General features: G+C 45.9%; 1 protein-coding gene across 50 annotated transcripts in view; it reads left to right on the top strand.

Annotated features, from left to right (window-relative positions):
• Positions 1 to 14,444, top strand: part of NCOR2 (nuclear receptor corepressor 2) — a 354,299-nt gene extending 339,855 nt beyond the window's left edge. For 33 of the 50 annotated variants that reach the window (XM_083716710.1, XM_083716707.1, XM_083716703.1 and 30 more), the window contains 6 exons: positions 106 to 246; positions 1,112 to 1,257; positions 3,484 to 3,537; positions 5,999 to 6,229; positions 7,957 to 8,133; positions 9,515 to 14,444. In XM_083716710.1, coding sequence (XP_083572836.1) covers positions 106 to 246; positions 1,112 to 1,257; positions 3,484 to 3,537; positions 5,999 to 6,229; positions 7,957 to 8,133; positions 9,515 to 9,696 — 931 coding nt within the window. In that variant the 3' untranslated portion in view covers positions 9,697 to 14,444. The remainder of the gene's footprint in view (positions 1 to 105; positions 247 to 1,111; positions 1,258 to 3,483; positions 3,538 to 5,998; positions 6,230 to 7,956; positions 8,134 to 9,514) is intronic. The other 17 variants (XM_083716742.1, XM_083716739.1, XM_083716724.1 and 14 more) reach the window with 2 other exon arrangements.
• Positions 14,445 to 15,618: the final 1,174 nt, after the last annotated feature.

Here is a 15,618-nt window from a genome sequence, read left to right as displayed (position 1 = left end):
AAAATTGGGGTTTTCTGCCCCACCCCTTTACCTCCACCAGCTCTTCTGTGTCAGAAGGAAAAGAGAGCCGTGTGGTTCACACAGTCCTGCTGCTTGCTTCCTCAGGTCTCCCGAGCAGATCAGAACACCTGCTCCGAACAACTGCATAGAGCCCGTCTCTCCACCAGATGGGGTGGGAGAAGCCGATCACGTGCGAAATGCCACATATCCCATCCTGTATCGAGAAGGGGAACAGCTGGAGCAGAGGTACTGGAGGCAGCAGCTGGGCTGTCCAGCGGGAGTTTTCGAAGGATGATCCCGCCTCCCCACTCCACCCATTTGTATTCCCCGCTGGGCAACCAGTGATTATTGTCGTTCTCTTCCAAACAACACTAGCTCTGTGGTTGGGGAATCAGGCTTTTCAATTGTGCATTGAATGCTGGACATCCCAGCTTGGTTAAAACCATCTTCTAAAGCCACGTAGCTCTTTCAGAAACCAATCATTCAATGCATCCAGCATTGATTAGGGAAAACAGATGGGATCTCTTTAGATCAGTGGCATACTTAGGCATGGTTGCGGGAAGCATAGGAAACTACCTTACACGGAGTAAGACCATTGGGTCCATCTAGCCCAGTATTGTCTACACTGACTGGCAGCAGCTGTCTGCGGTTTCAGCCCAGGAGTCTTTCCCAGCCCTGCCTAGGGATGCTGGGGATTGAGCTGGGGGCCTTCTCCATGCAAAGCAGGTGACAAAACAGGGGGACATATACATGGATCAGAACACAGCACAGGTGACAAAACATAGTTGGAGGTACTTTAGGATAAAACTGTTCAGACATTGTGAGATGCAAAAGTGGCTCCTAGGACCTGTGGTGATGTAATTTCATGATGCCACTCAAAAATCTTGCCACATTCTCCACAACATCATTCCTACAATTATTCAGATAGATCACCCCCTTCCAGGAACATGTATTACTTTTAGTGTGAAACTGCTAGTGGATTAGGAGGTTGGGCCACTTGTTATTTTAGAGAGAAATCCTGGGATACATTTTGTGATCAGGGCTCTCTAGGCCGAACATGATGATATCAGGATTCCAACAAAATCAGTTTGATGGACTTTCAATTGTGCAGGATGGGCTCCAAATCTCCAGGAAACAACGTGCAACCACCAGCCTTCTTCAGCAAACTGACAGAGAGCAATTCTGCTATGGTGAAGTCCAAGAAGCAAGAGATAATCAAGAAACTGAGCACGAACAGCAGGAGCGAGGCAGAGTACAGTAAGGACTTCTCTGGGCTGGGAATTTATTCCTGTTATCTGGGGGAACAGGGCAGGAGCAATGAAGTGATGGTTACAGTTGGGGCTGCAATGTTCAGTCAGTTAATCAAACTTAATCAGCTAAACTATTCTGATTGGCCCAAAGAGTTTCCCTGGTGAACTGTTCAGCTTATTTTAATTATTTTTATGCATGTACATGTAAAAGTTGAATATTGCAAGTGTCATTTTTAGAAGGGATATTTGAATGTGAGAGTGAACAGGGAATGCCATGGCACATGCATCAAAATATTAAAAGGTAATTACTTCATTACAAAGGCAGGTTTATTCAAATATAATCAAATAAATTAATTGACAAACAACATCTCTTGCCCACCATTCACTACAAGGTCCCAAAGTAGATAGCAACAATATAAAAATTAAATCAGGTAAAACAGTTAACAGATCGGAAGAAAAGGGCCTTAATATAGGTAAAGGTAAAGGACCCCGGATGGTTAAACCCAGTCAAAGGCGGCACTCATCTCGCTTTCAGGCCAAGGGAGCACTGGTGTGCTTTCAAACTGCTAGGTTGGCGGAAGCTGAGACAAAGCCATGGGAGCTCACCCCGTCACACGGATTGGAACTGTCAACCTTCTGATCAGCAAGCCCAAGAGGTTTGGTGGTTTAGACCACAGTGCCACCTGCTCCCTTATGAACTCAGGGCTCATCCATACTGTTGTTTAATGTGGATAGTAAGCTTCTTATACACCCATTAATTCCCTGTTGTTAATATAACCCACCCTCCCAATCACTGCCTTCCCACACTTTCCCTTCCCCCAGTCCAGATTTTCCTATGCCCTCTTTGTTTCGGAGAATCCCTGGCATGAGAAAATCCAAAGTGAGGGAGAGCAAAGTGTGAGAAGGCAGGGATTGGGAGAACGGCACAACGGAGTCACGGGAAGCTTAGTATCCACATGTAAGTGGCAGTATAGAGGAGCCCTGGTTTCATTTGCTAAGAATGTCATAAACTAATGAGTGCTGTCAGTCCTGCCTGAATCTGGCCCAACCGCACTGTACATTTAAAGCACCTTAGACAGTTACAACTTCCCTCAAAGCATCCTGGGAACTGTAGTTTGTTAAGGCTGCTGAGAGTTGTTAGGCAACCCCTATTGCCCTCACAGGACTCCACAGGGATTGATTCACTCTGGAAATTGCAACTCTGTGAGGGCGACAAGGGTTTCCTAACATCTCTCGGCACCCTGGGCAAACTACAGTTCTCGGGATTCATTGGGAGGGGTCTTGACTGTTGAAAGTCATGTGACCCTGCTTCCGATGAGGCCTCTGACTCAGCCAGGTGGCTGCTTTCAAACCTCTAAAGAGCTCAGCCCTTCCTGGAGTCCCTGTGACAGTGGACAATTTGTATTAGAAATGCCTCCCATCTGCTCATTAACTACAAATTGATCTGTATTTTAATGCATCCTAAAATGCTAAGCCAGACGCGGGTGGCACTGTGGGTAAAACCTCAGTGCCTAGGACTTGCCGATCGCATGGTCGGCAGCTCGAATCCCCGCGGCGGGGTGAGCTCCCGTCTTTCGGTCACAGCTCCTGCCCACCTAGCAGTTCAAAAGCACCCCTAAGTGCAAGTAGATAAATAGGTACCACTTTATAGTGGGAAGGTAAACGGCGTTTCCGTGCGCTGCGCTGGTGCTGGCTCGCCAGAGCAGCTTCATCACGCTGGCCACGTGACCCGGAAGTGTCTGCGGACAGCGCTGGCCCCCGGCCTCTTAAGTGAGATGGGCGCACAACCCTAGAGTCGGACACGACTGGCCCTGACGGGCAGGGGTACCTTTACCTTTTAAAATGCTAAGCAGTCACTTTCAATTTTATTCGAGCCACTCTTAGAACAATTGTGTTGGACAAGAGAGTTAAGCGATGTTCCTCTTAATATCTCCAGTATCCCAACTGCATCATCATGGAGTGGCAGCGAGTTCTGCAGCCTCTCGCTTGCGTTTTCCCCCATAGAGGTGGGAAATGAAGAAAAATGAGTAGTGGCTTGTATTAGGCAAGGTGTTCTGTATGTTCAAGGACAACAAACCCAGTTCCATCTTTGTTCTCCAAGATAAAAAGTTTTGGGCTTTTATGCAGCTCCTCCTGTTGGAATGATGGGGAGTTTACAAGAGTTTGAGTCTATAATTAGCCGACCTGGGAATGTGACTTGTGCTTGAGGCTCTCTCTTTCCCCCCTCCTCCAGATGTCGGGCAGCCTGGAACAGAGATCTTCAACATGCCGGCCATTACTGGAACAGGTACAGCTGTGCTTCCTCTCCATCCAGCGTCTGACACTCCCATTCCACACAGGACTTTGCAGATCACAAATGCCTTCAGATAATTTAAGCATTGCAAATGTGGACATGCAGTCTCATTGGGCAAAGCGTCAGACTCCTGATAACGCAGCCATGTTCCTGAACAGCTGTACAAGACAGCAGAAGAGAGTCATGTGGAAGTAATGGTGGAGGGAGCGTCATTTGCCATTTTGTATGAGGCTGGTTGTCAAAGAACTCCCATTAAGGCACCTGTGTGGAAATGGGGAAGTCAACCCAGGAAGGCAGAGTGGGGAGCAAATCATAGGCTGGATTTAATTTAATGTTTTATGTTTCTACAAAGAACATTCTTTCTCTTCCATATCACTCAGTCTCTCTTAAAAGTTTTGTTTCATTTATTTTGGCTCCTCTTGCCCTGGGAATGGTTAGCAAGCCACTGACCCACAATGCCGCCTCTGGTCTTTGTGCATTGCCGCACCTTAACTGCATGGCTTCTAATGACTCACAATCGCAATACCAACACACACACACCCTTGTTTATTCAGCCTGTCTCCCAGATAGAAGTCCTTCTGTCCTCACAGCCTCCACCATCAGAAAGTGGAATCAAGCTGGAAGGATGCAGATTGGGTGGCAGAGTTTGGATTTTGGGAAATCCAAGCAGCACAGTAGAAGGAATGGGTTGCATCCAGTATATGCCCTCCTGACACTTAGACCCACTGAAACTCATGAACATGACGTATAACTTAGCTGGATACAGCCTAATGATTCCGATGTATACTAAGGATGGAAAAGATGACAATAATCCACTTCCAGGTTATATATCAGCCGTTTCTCCTGTGAGGCGTAGCAGTTGGGCATCACCTGCCTCCTTCCTTCTGTTTGGCATCCTCCTTTTTCTAGTGACAAAGTTTGCTTTTTGGTTAGAAAGGATAAATTTAGAGGAATAATAATAATTTTATTATTTATACCCCGCCAATCAGACAAGCACACATAAAACATAATAACATGCCAAACATTAAAATTAAGACGTGTGTGTGTGTGTGTGTGTGTGTGTGTGTGAGAGAGAGAGAGAGAGAGAGAGAGAGAGAGAGAGAGAGAGAGAATGAATGAATGAATGAATGAATGAATGCACTGATTTTAAAAAAGGATGTTGGCAAGGGGGATCCTTTGAGAAAAGGGAATTGACAAAAATCTGACTTGAAATATCTATATATATATCGATAGATGATAGATAGATAGATAGATAGATAGATAGATAGATAGATAGATAGATAGATAGATGATAGATATTATTTATACCCCGCCCATCTGGCTGAGTTTCCCCAGCCACTCCTTATATTCCTTCTATTCAAATTTCCATCCCTTTCATTTGGATCAAGATTATTTTTTGAAGGAAGACTGTCGTATTGATGCCCACCCCACCCCAGGGAGATCAGCTTTCCCAGTTGTCCATGCCAACCTGCCCAAGTAGGAAGGTGAATTTGCCTGCACATCTGGAGTGGAGGTCTATGTGATATGGTTGTCTGCGCACATCCAGCATCTCACTGACACTCAACTGCAAAAAAGTGTTTTTGGTGACATCTGGAAGTTACAACATCCCACCCCTTTCAGCAAGGCTTATTTCCAAGCAAGTATGCTCAGGAATGCAGCCTGAAATGTTCTTAGCCTGCATGCTCTCCCTGGGAGAACATAATTCTTTTGCAGGTCTGTAGCGATTTGCTCTCAGAGCATTTTCTCCCATACGAACATCACTTGTGCTGTGAGAGAACGTGGTTGACGCTGCTCTTTCTGCTCCTCAGTGCTGTGTTTAAGCGCGTCCAGAAGCAGTGATGTCACACAACTGAAATTCCTCCACTCAGTCAAATGCCCTGTTCCCTGGTGATTTGCATGAGCCCACGCTTTAACGTTTCTTCAGCTCATGCTGCTGGGCAGGCACCAGGGGAAGCATTCCTTCCTCCTTGGGACTGCTCTGTGTCTGAAGGGATTGGATTCAGTCTGTTGAAACTATGACTAATTTAGGTCCATTAATTTCAGTGGGTCCAATCTAATCCAATCTTTAGTTGGAAGACAACCCAAGGTTGGATGTGAAACTGGTGCACACAGCCCTCAGTCCTTTAGTCTCTGTGTGTGTATGTGTGTGTGTGGCATTCCAGAAACAAAATTCTCTGAGTAGTTTCTGCTTCCTTTTTGGTGTCCCTGCAATCTCCTTGGGGGCAGGCGAGGAGCTGGCTGTGCCAGGGGCTTTGGGGGAACCAAGAAGACAGCCAGACAGAGTTTGTTGCTTTGCAAGAATGTGCTGACTGTTTGTTTCTTCCCTTCTCCCTTGTCGCCTTTCCTCCTCCTCCTCTTCCCACCCAACCCAATTTCTTATTTGGTTTCCCGTTTCCCCCAACCCAATTTCTCCCCCTCCCTCCTTTCTCCTTCCCCCTCCTTCCACACCTCCCAGGGTTAATCAGTTGTAGGAGCCAGTCGGTCCAAGAAAACTCCAGTACCAACATGGGGTTGGAGGCAATTATTAGGAAGGCCCTAATGGGTAAATATGACGAGCAGTGGGACGAGCGCTCTCCTCTCAGTGCCAATGCTTTTAACCCTCTGAATGCCAGTGCAAGCTTGCCCGCTGCTATGCCTGTAACCACTGCTGACGGACGGATTGACGACATGCACTCCTCCTTGCCAGGTCTGCAGCCCTCCCCCCTTTGTTGCCCTTTTCGCAGTGTTATTAAACCCTCTCTTTGTGCTGTTAACCCCTCTCTCTTTGTCTTTTCAGTGGTTTTCGTGTCTCACCCCCACCCCAGATCCTTTCTCTTTAAGCTTTTGGGCATTTACTTTCTGTTCCCATTTTTAATTACACCAATTAATCTCAGTTCCTGGCTTGATAAGAAGCACTTTAATTTGTTAGGCTGGAAGTGCCATTTTGCTTCCTCTGAAACACTGACCATTGGTGCTGTCCTTTCTTCTTCTTTTTTGATGGGGAGGGGTGCCATTGTCAGAAAGGCTGGGGGTTTGAAGATGCTGGGGTCATGGAGGAAAAGCAGGAAATCCCCCAAATCCTCTTCCAGGCTTGCTGGGAAGGGCCAGGAGAAGTGAAGGGCGGGTGCAAAGGAAGGGTGTGAACAAAGTACATTTGTATGGCTAAGGGAGATCTAGGTGTTTATGTTCAGGTGTTTTCTTAACATCATGCTGTCAATATACACATTTCCAAATGCAGACTTGCGAAAAGTGTGTCCATGGTTTGTCTGTTTGCTCCTGCCTTTTGTTTGTTATGTCCCACCCTCAGAAAAACAGAGAAGGAAAGGTTTCCTCTTCCCACCACCCATGTTGCCTCACCTAGTAGAGCAACAGAGATCTCACAGCACAGCAAGTCAGACTATGGCTTACTGGGACCGCACAACATGTGGGTGCCAAGGGAGCAGCTGGCAGCCACTTTGCTCCTTCCCAATCCTTTTTACTGCCATGCTGAGTGAAGCCACAGTTCAGTTCAGCATATTGTCTGAGCCAGGGGCCTGTGGTTAAACACTCCTCACTAACCAGAAGCTGAAACCATGAACAAACCTTGGCTCCAACTCATGGTTAGTGAGGAGAGGGCTTAATCACAAGCTCCAGTTCAGGCAGACAGCCAAGTCAAACCTTGACACAATGCAAGAGTAAGAAGGACCATCAAGCAACAAAGCTGTGGCAAACTCCTCTCTGGGAGCCCACACATCTTTGCAATTGTGGCAAGCCATAGTTTGCCTTGCTGTGCTGAACAAACCATTTGTGCATGTGAAAGCAGCCTTTTCCGGATGTATTATATGCCAGACCAGGAGCTGCACATCCAAGTTGCAAGTGCTGCCTGTTTGCACCATGTTGGCTTTCCACAGAATGTGCATTTGGTAGCACATGCCCGTGCAAGGTGCCTGTTTGGGTGTGCACCAAAGGATGTGTCACATTAAAAGCAGCATAGTGAAGATAACTCACACTTGCACTAAGGTGTGCATTAGATCTTGGAGATCTTGTCCTAGTTGTTCACTGTCCCCAAAAGGGAACCAAGGCTAAGTGCCCACAGCCTTAAAGAGGGATCTCTTTCCATGAATCCCTGACATCTATCTGTTAGATGCCAAAAGGAAGGGACACACCCTATGATGTGCTGGGGGAGGAGGGAGGAGTTTTCATTTTGCCTGATGGGAACCTGAATCTAGTAGCGGTTTGCCCCCATCGGCCACATACTGAATTCGCGGCCAGTTTTTGAGTGGGAAGGATTTAATACCTGTGTCTCCCAGCTTTCTAAATCTGCCCTGCTATCTGCTCAGCATTGTTTTCCTCTTCCTGTCATTAAAGAGCCCCTTTTAGGGCATCAAGCCCTCCCTAGTCATGTGAGAACACCTGGCCACCATTTGGTTGTTTGAATGGTTCTTCTTTTGTCAGGAGGAGGGAAGCCAAAGATTGCTGCCAGAGCCAACAGCCGCAAGGCCAAGTCGCCAGGACCAGGCCTGTCCTCCTCTGAGAGGCCACCATCTGTGTCATCTGTTCATTCAGAGGGAGACTGTAACAGAAGGACACCTCTCACCAACCGCGTCTGGGAGGACAGGCCGTCATCTGCAGGTAACAAGGGAAGGAGCCTGTTTGTGCCACGGTGGCTGCATCTAGTGGCTGGAAACAGTCAGGAAGCACTTGGTTGGGGTTAGCAAGTACAAAGATATGAGAAAATGAATTTCAGGGAGCCAGGGTCAGCAATACAAGTGAATTCCTCTGATGGATTCGTACAAGAAACCCTAATTGTCTTAGCCAGAACTTTCTTAGCTGCTTTGCCTTGACCATCAAACCAACCAAGGTATGTTGATTATTTGTAGTTAGTGATTGCAGAAGTTATCAAACAGGGTCTGAGTTCTGTTACAATTTGCTAGAAGACATCAGCAAGATTTGAAGACCTGGTCATAAAAAATTGACACAAATTCGTCAGACAGTTGCTATAGAGTGTATCTCGGATAGCGCTGCTTAATCTGTGAGACGATTTCAGTCTTTACACGCCCCGTATTTATCCACTCAAACTTGCAGATTCATTTGTAGTTATGCATTCTATTAGAGGACACAGGGACGCTGATATTGAAAAGTGATCGCTTTCTGATTGTTCTAACACTTCAAAAGTGTCCACAGAAATGAATAATGAAGGTGACAGGTCACTCTGCTGTGCTTTAGCCAGCCCATCACTCACCTGCCATGCAATGCAGACAGGCTTAGCCAGGCCACGCTGCAGCAGTTTTCCTCCTCAAACCAGCCTTCAGTTCAGCTTACTCTAGTCATGGTACCTCATCTTGCAAGAGCTTTCTCATTGACCCAGTTTAGATGCTGCTGGCACTTGGGAATCTCTGGTTAAACTGCCCAGCACCTGCTTCCCAGTTATATGGTGGACAAAGCCAGTCATAGCTATGTTCTCCAATATACACCTCATGGTTGCAGCATTGGGGACCAATTCTTATAGCAATACTTTGCATGCATGACACAACTCACATACTGCCTGCTCTCTTCTCTTCTCCATTCACATGCAGTGCAGGCTAAGGTCTAGCATCTCCAGGATGGGAATGAAACCTGGTCACCTCTGCTCCCAGCAAGAAAATCCAACACTCTTCTAAAGAGCTTGTACTGAGGCTCTCCCTCCCTCCCCCCTGCCTCCCTCCTTTTCTCAGTGGGTCATATTGGGGGGGGGGGTTAATGGTTTGATTATTTACTCTGCTTTTAAAAATACGTTGCAATCCTCTTTGTGGGAGTTTTAACCCTTAGAAGCAAGCCAGAAATCTATTAAATTAATAAAGTGCCTTCTAGAGGCGGGAGAGTAATAAATGCCAGGATCAGTGCCACATTTTTGGGAAAGTGTGCAAGAAAGATAATAGGGAGGCTGCTTCCTTGGGAACAAAGGATTTGAGACCTTCTGGGCCAGTGGTTGGCCAACTCTTTGACCTTGCCTTGTCCTCCTGTCTCAACGCAGGTTCAACGCCATTTCCATACAACCCGCTGACAATGAGGCTTCCCACGGGTCTGGTGGCAGCTGCCCCACCACTGCCTGCCTCCGTTCCGCAGGGCAACTCCAACAGCCAGCACCACGGCTGGGAGGAGGAGCCCAAGCCGCTGCTCGTCTCGCAGTACGAGACCCTCTCGGACAGTGAATGAGGAGGGAGAAGAGGAAGCGAGACGGAGAAAAAGCCCAGCAACAAATGGACAGATATTGATAGGTTGGCTGTTGAGTTAGCCCAAGGGCCTGGGGACTGTGGCTGGCTGTCGCAGAGTGCGGCTGTCCTAGGCCAGGCGCAGGAGCAGCACTGTCCCAGTCAGCTGATATTATTTGTCACATCTGGAAGGGAGTTGGAAAAAAAATCTCTTCAGTTTTAAAGCCTTAAAAAAAACACCAAGCAAATGGAACCCATCCCAATCCTCTCTCCCAATTTGGTGCTGATACCTTGAGCCATTGCAGCAAGAAATTAAACCAAGCTAATGGGGGGCAGCAGTGGGGAGCCCTGAAAGCTCCCCCAAGGGACTGTAACCAGTCGCTGAATCTCGGTTACTAACACTCAGGGGATTCCAATTCTGTCCTTCAGCCCAGATGAGAGAGGGGGAACGGGGGGCCCATGGGGAGAAGGTGGCGTGTGCTGCTTGCGTGTTCCCACCTCTGTGACCCATCTTTCCTCTGCACACTGTAGTGGCCTGTTAATCCAGTACTTGAAAATAGGATTCATTCAGCCGCCCCTTCCTTCAACCTGCCTCTTTTTTTTTACCTTCACGAGGGGTTTCACCCATGGAGTCACATGTTGGTCGTGTAGGGAGACAAATCAGAGCAGCCCTCTGGAAGAAAGTGTTGGTTTCTTCTGTTTCTCACAGTTAAATAAGTTTGTTCTCTGCACCCGTAGAGATATATGGAGGGGAGCTTCACCTGAACTTTCAACAAATACAGATTCAGGCAGCAATGCTCTGGATGCAGGAGCCAGAGGACAAGCCAAAAACAGGAAAAGAAAAGGAATGATTCCTTTGGAGAAAGGAATGCTGGGTTTGCATTGTAATTGAAACAAATTCCTCTATATTGGCATTAGCTGCAGATAGAGGGGGGGAGTGGGGGAAGCAGCTGTTTTGAATATGTTGTTTCTTCAAAACAACGCTGTGTATATGGTCTACAGGGTATATTTTTGATACCTTTGGCAAATGATGTGTTTGCGCAAGGAAGGACGTTAAAAACAGTGTTATATGCTGCTTTTCGGTCTCTGCTCCTGTACAAAGAGGATTTCTATGTTGCATGCCAGCTTTTGATGGGTTTGTCCATTGTATGGAACTGTCAAGAGGTAACAATGTTCCAACAAAATGGTTCTGTAATTCAGTAGAATGTATTAACTTAGTTTTTTTTAAAAAGAAAAAGAAAATGAAGAAGTATATATATAATATATTATATATATATAAATATATATAGTCACAACTGTAGGGCCCTTGTTTGCATAGTTAACACTCCAGCATGGAGATAACATGAACACTTTTCAAGTGAGATTTGTCTCTTTTGGGAGCAGTGAGAGAGGCCAAGACACTCACAGGAAGTTTACATGTTTTTGGTGACTTGCCCACAATGTTCTGTTTTTCCATTTGTGGGAGTTTGCTTCTCCCCCAATCATAACACTTTAGACTTCCTTTTTCGTCATATATATTCTCCTCCTTTTTTCACACATCATTTTCATTCTGTCCCCTCAAGGGAGCAGATCTGGGGAACAGCTTCTCTGCAGGAACAGACAAGAGTCGTGTTTTCATAAGCTGAGTATTTTGACACAGCATCCAGGGAACTTCAACATCACAGCACCAGAGTTTTTGTACTGTGTGAGTTTGTTTCTACAGTGAGATTTGCTATTTTGTTTTCCTTCTCACCCATCTTTCTCCCACACACCATCCAGTTTTGATGATGAAACTGTTGCTTGTTGTTTGCTAAACTAGTTAAGACACAAAAATGTGGAGGTTCCGTGCAAGAACATCTACTGAGAGAATCCATCTCATTATCCTGTAAGCCTCTGCTCCTAAAACACTTGTCCCCAGCAGAGCTACAGTTCTTGCAGAATGACACTGCCCTGCCTCCATTTCCATGCCCTGCAGGGCTTTGCTGGTTGCTAAAGGTTTGCAAAACCAAAAATCCCCAGCACAGGTGTTTGGCACAGATCTACCGCCATGCAAACTGCTCTGAAGAAAAGGGCCAGGACATTGGCCAGGTTAAAAGGCAGGGCAGAGGAGGAATTCTAGAGCCATGCATGGTCTACCTTTCCAAGTGCTGCTTCCTCTTAGCTCAGCTCAAGTTGCATGTGGATTGCAGGAGATTAAAACAGCACAGCCACCCTTCCAAAAGACCGCTTTGTGGACATGTACCCAAATTGGACCCTGAAATCCAGGGTCAGGAGAACCCAACTTAGGCCCATACCAGAAAGGGAGTAGAAGCTGCCTTGAGCTTGCATCAGGGGCCTTCCCTTAATGCCCAGGCCTTCCTTCTAGAGGCCCACCTGAGGATACTTTTCTCACTGGGCAAGAAATACATCATGTGCATTCCACCCCCCAACACTATTCTGTATATTGTACTTAATCTGTCTGCATAGACAGTGAAACAATTTGCTCATCAGCTTATGGGAAATGTCATAACCCAGAACCGAGCCACAGTTGTGTTAGTGACAAAACCACCACCAAACCAGTACTTTGTGCCTGCATGCTGTTTTGTGTCACTTCATCTGATTTGCATTGTTTTATCATTTCACATACTCCACCTTTGAGTGTTCTTAGCAGAAAAGTGGTTAAAGAGTTTTATACTGAAATATACTTAGCCGCATGTGCCTAAGACCATTCTTGCAAGAATGCCAGCGATACCTGCTTCTTCAGTCCTAGCAAGACCTGAAGTTTTACCACTTTGGGGGTCGTCAATGAATGCCGCTTAAAATCCTGGCTCTGTCACAAGAGCTACAGTTCACAGTAGTGAAACCTTTAAATCTTTCCCAGTGACAGAAGGCCCACTCACTCCTCTCTGACAAGGAAAGGGACACCCCACAAGCATGACTGGATGCTGATGGTGCAACGTTGGGCCAAATAGCTTGCGGAGAGGTGAGACTTGGCTGGGATTACACCCAGTGTCAGCAATAGGCTGTTGGCACAGATGGAGCTTCTGCCAGTGACTGTTCTGCAGTGTAGTTGCCTGTCAGTCTTAACACGAAAGCCTCTCTCCTGCCCTCAGTTCATTTAGGCCAAGTCAGTAACTCACTCTTACACAATCATCCTAATTTGCAATCAAGTAATAACTGGGAAATAGTGCATGTTTTGCCCAACAAACCCAGTGATAGATGAGGCAGCATTTATTGTGTTTATTGGACCCTGGCAGTGTTAGGGTTACCTGCGCAGCTTCCCTCTCCTTCGCCCTGCCGCTTCCAGCCGCTGCTTTTCCTACCTTGGAGGTGGCCTCATACAGAGTTTTTACCTATGCAAAGATAATCTCTGTGGAGTCCATGTGCAGGGAGAAAGTTTAGTTTAGCACAAGCACAAAAATCAGAAAGCCAGTCCGTGTGTGACGACTGCCTGGCTTGTGCTTGTGTTGCTTCTTGCATCATGGGATACATGCTTCTCCCTACACTCAGATTATCTCCATGTAGGAAAAACATTGTGCAGGGTAGGTCTAAGGTTCTTTGTGCTTTAACCAGTATTTACCCTGATCTTTTTAAAAATATCCATATTTATCTCACTGGTCCAAATGCCCTTGGCTGTTTTTTTTTTAAAGTGACATACACAGACCACATTTTTGTAGACTTGCTGCCCACAAAAATTTTGTCTTACTCATCACAGAACCATTTGCACAGATCAGATAGGATTTGCTCACAGCTGACGAGGTTATTTTATTGTTGTTGTTAGACCATATTGAATTTGTGCTGCTTCACGTAGCCTTTCCTTGACCGACACGTTCACAATTTTGGAGCACCATCTCTTGCCACTGCTTGCAAGTTGAGGTCATGTGTACATTCCACTAAGGGATTTAGGAATAGCCCCTCCTCCCTTCCAAAAGGTTATTCCCGCATTACCAGACATTGTACATTCTCTGTACATGTGTGTGTGTATATATTTATATATATATACTCTCTTTGGTTCTGTGTATACATATTATTCCATTTGCGTGTGCATGTATAAGAAATACATACACACACATTTTCTTTGTGCCTGAATCAGTGGCCTGGCACATATCCATGTGTGTACTTGCACGCACAAGCCAGATCTCGGTAAAACCTAACTCACTACAGTTCAACCAAATGCAGACGAGCCTCGTCCCCATTGACTGTTAGCTCTACGTAAGGTGAGCACCGAGCACTGTGTGTTAGCTTCAAAGGAAAGCCATCCTTCATACACAACTGTCTGCATAATTTGTGTCGGTTTTAGTGACATATAGATCTCTATTGTGCTACCTGGCTATGATTTTTTTTAATTAATTGTGCAATCAAGAAAAAAGGAAGTTATGTTAAACTATTAAAGTTTGAAGTGTTACCAACTTTGTAATTTGTACAAACACATAAAAACAAAAAAACAAAAAAGAGATTAAAAGGACAATTTTATTGTTTGAAATGTACAAGGGGGAGGGTGGGAAAAGAAATCTATCTTTTGTACAACCAAATTGTGCATAGTTGTTTCAAAGCAAGTTGTATGATAGAATGGACTGTATATAGAAACTGCTAAGTTGTAAATATTTATGCAGCTTGCTCTAAAAGGTTGGGGTTTTTTTTTCTTCTACTGAAAGTGAAGTTTTTGTTCACTGTTGTTATTTTGGTTTTTCGCTCTACATGCCCACTAAGCAAGCACTGTGGGTTTGCAGTGTCAGAGCACTGCCTTACTGTTTAAATAAAAAAAGAGAGGGGAGAAGCTTATTGCCAGCAAAATGGAGCGCTCATGATTCTTGTGTGTGATGTTAAAAATGGCTATTTCATATGACAGGATGGGGCAAGGCATGCAGGAGCCCTCATCACTGAACCCAACCGGGAGTCTTGTGGAGCAGAGCAACTGTCTAAAGGAGGAAACAGGCGCCTGCTACTCTAATGCTTTTATACTATTTCATTTGGAAGACTTGCATGTTTTCCATGGGTGCCACTCATGATGGCTGTGCTCTTTGCCCGTGACCTTTGGCATACCAGTTGCTGGGAGCCACAGGAGGGCTTTACACTTATATTAAAATCTGGGAGCTGTGACCCTAAAGTAGGACTAGGGAACCTGTGATCCCCTGCAGATGTTGGTGAATTTCAACTTGCATCGTCATCCCTAATCATTGGCTACGTGAACTGAAGTTCAGCATCACATAGAAGCTCAGAGATTGCCCAGCCCAGAGCCTGGAGATGCAGCATGGAGCAGCTTTAAAACACATTTTGCATAGCACTTCCTCAAGTGTTGTTTCGCATGTTTACAATTTGAAAGCTGCTAGCACAGCTTCCTGGATTGACTTTGTGCCTCAATTTAAGCTGTCCTTTCTTTCCTACCCCCAGGGAGAATCCAGAAATGTAGGCAGCTCTGTTTATCCATTCTGTATAATTATATGGAAAGTGTATTAGTCTATACACACTGAGAGAGAGAGAATCTTGCAAATAACACATTTCCTGAATCTGCTAGTGTAAAGTAAGGAAAGGAGAGCAGCACTCACCTTGCAGTTATCTCCCTCATTGCCCAACATCCTCTCTGCTTATCTGTCGCAAAGGAATTTGGAAGCCCTCTCTTTCACTTCCAGAGTAAAGAAGGTCCATCCATTACCATGGCATTCTGGCAGGCGAGGTCATCACTTCTGACACCTGAACAAAGTCTCCCAGCTGTACTGCCCACCATGCCACTCCACCATAGAGAACTGCCCACAAACCAGTCTGCTGTGGTCAGCTGGGGTCCCACATTACCTCCTCATATATATGCCAATCTGTAAAATAGCCTAGTGGTGTTTTGTCTTCCAAGTAGCATCAGGACAGTTGTATCACATGCATCACTTTACAATTCAGAGGACTGAAGTTTGTTACATTGAACGTCGCTGCACCATTGGTGGCAAGTGAGAAGTTTGTCCTGCTTAAGGATGTGTGT

The sequence above is a fragment of the Podarcis gaigeae genome (assembly GCF_964106915.1).
Source record: "Podarcis gaigeae genome assembly, chromosome: 16".
Taxonomy (NCBI): domain Eukaryota; kingdom Metazoa; phylum Chordata; class Lepidosauria; order Squamata; family Lacertidae; genus Podarcis; species Podarcis gaigeae.
Note: the sequence above shows the minus strand (reverse complement) of the source record. Positions and strands in the feature narration are given on the sequence as shown.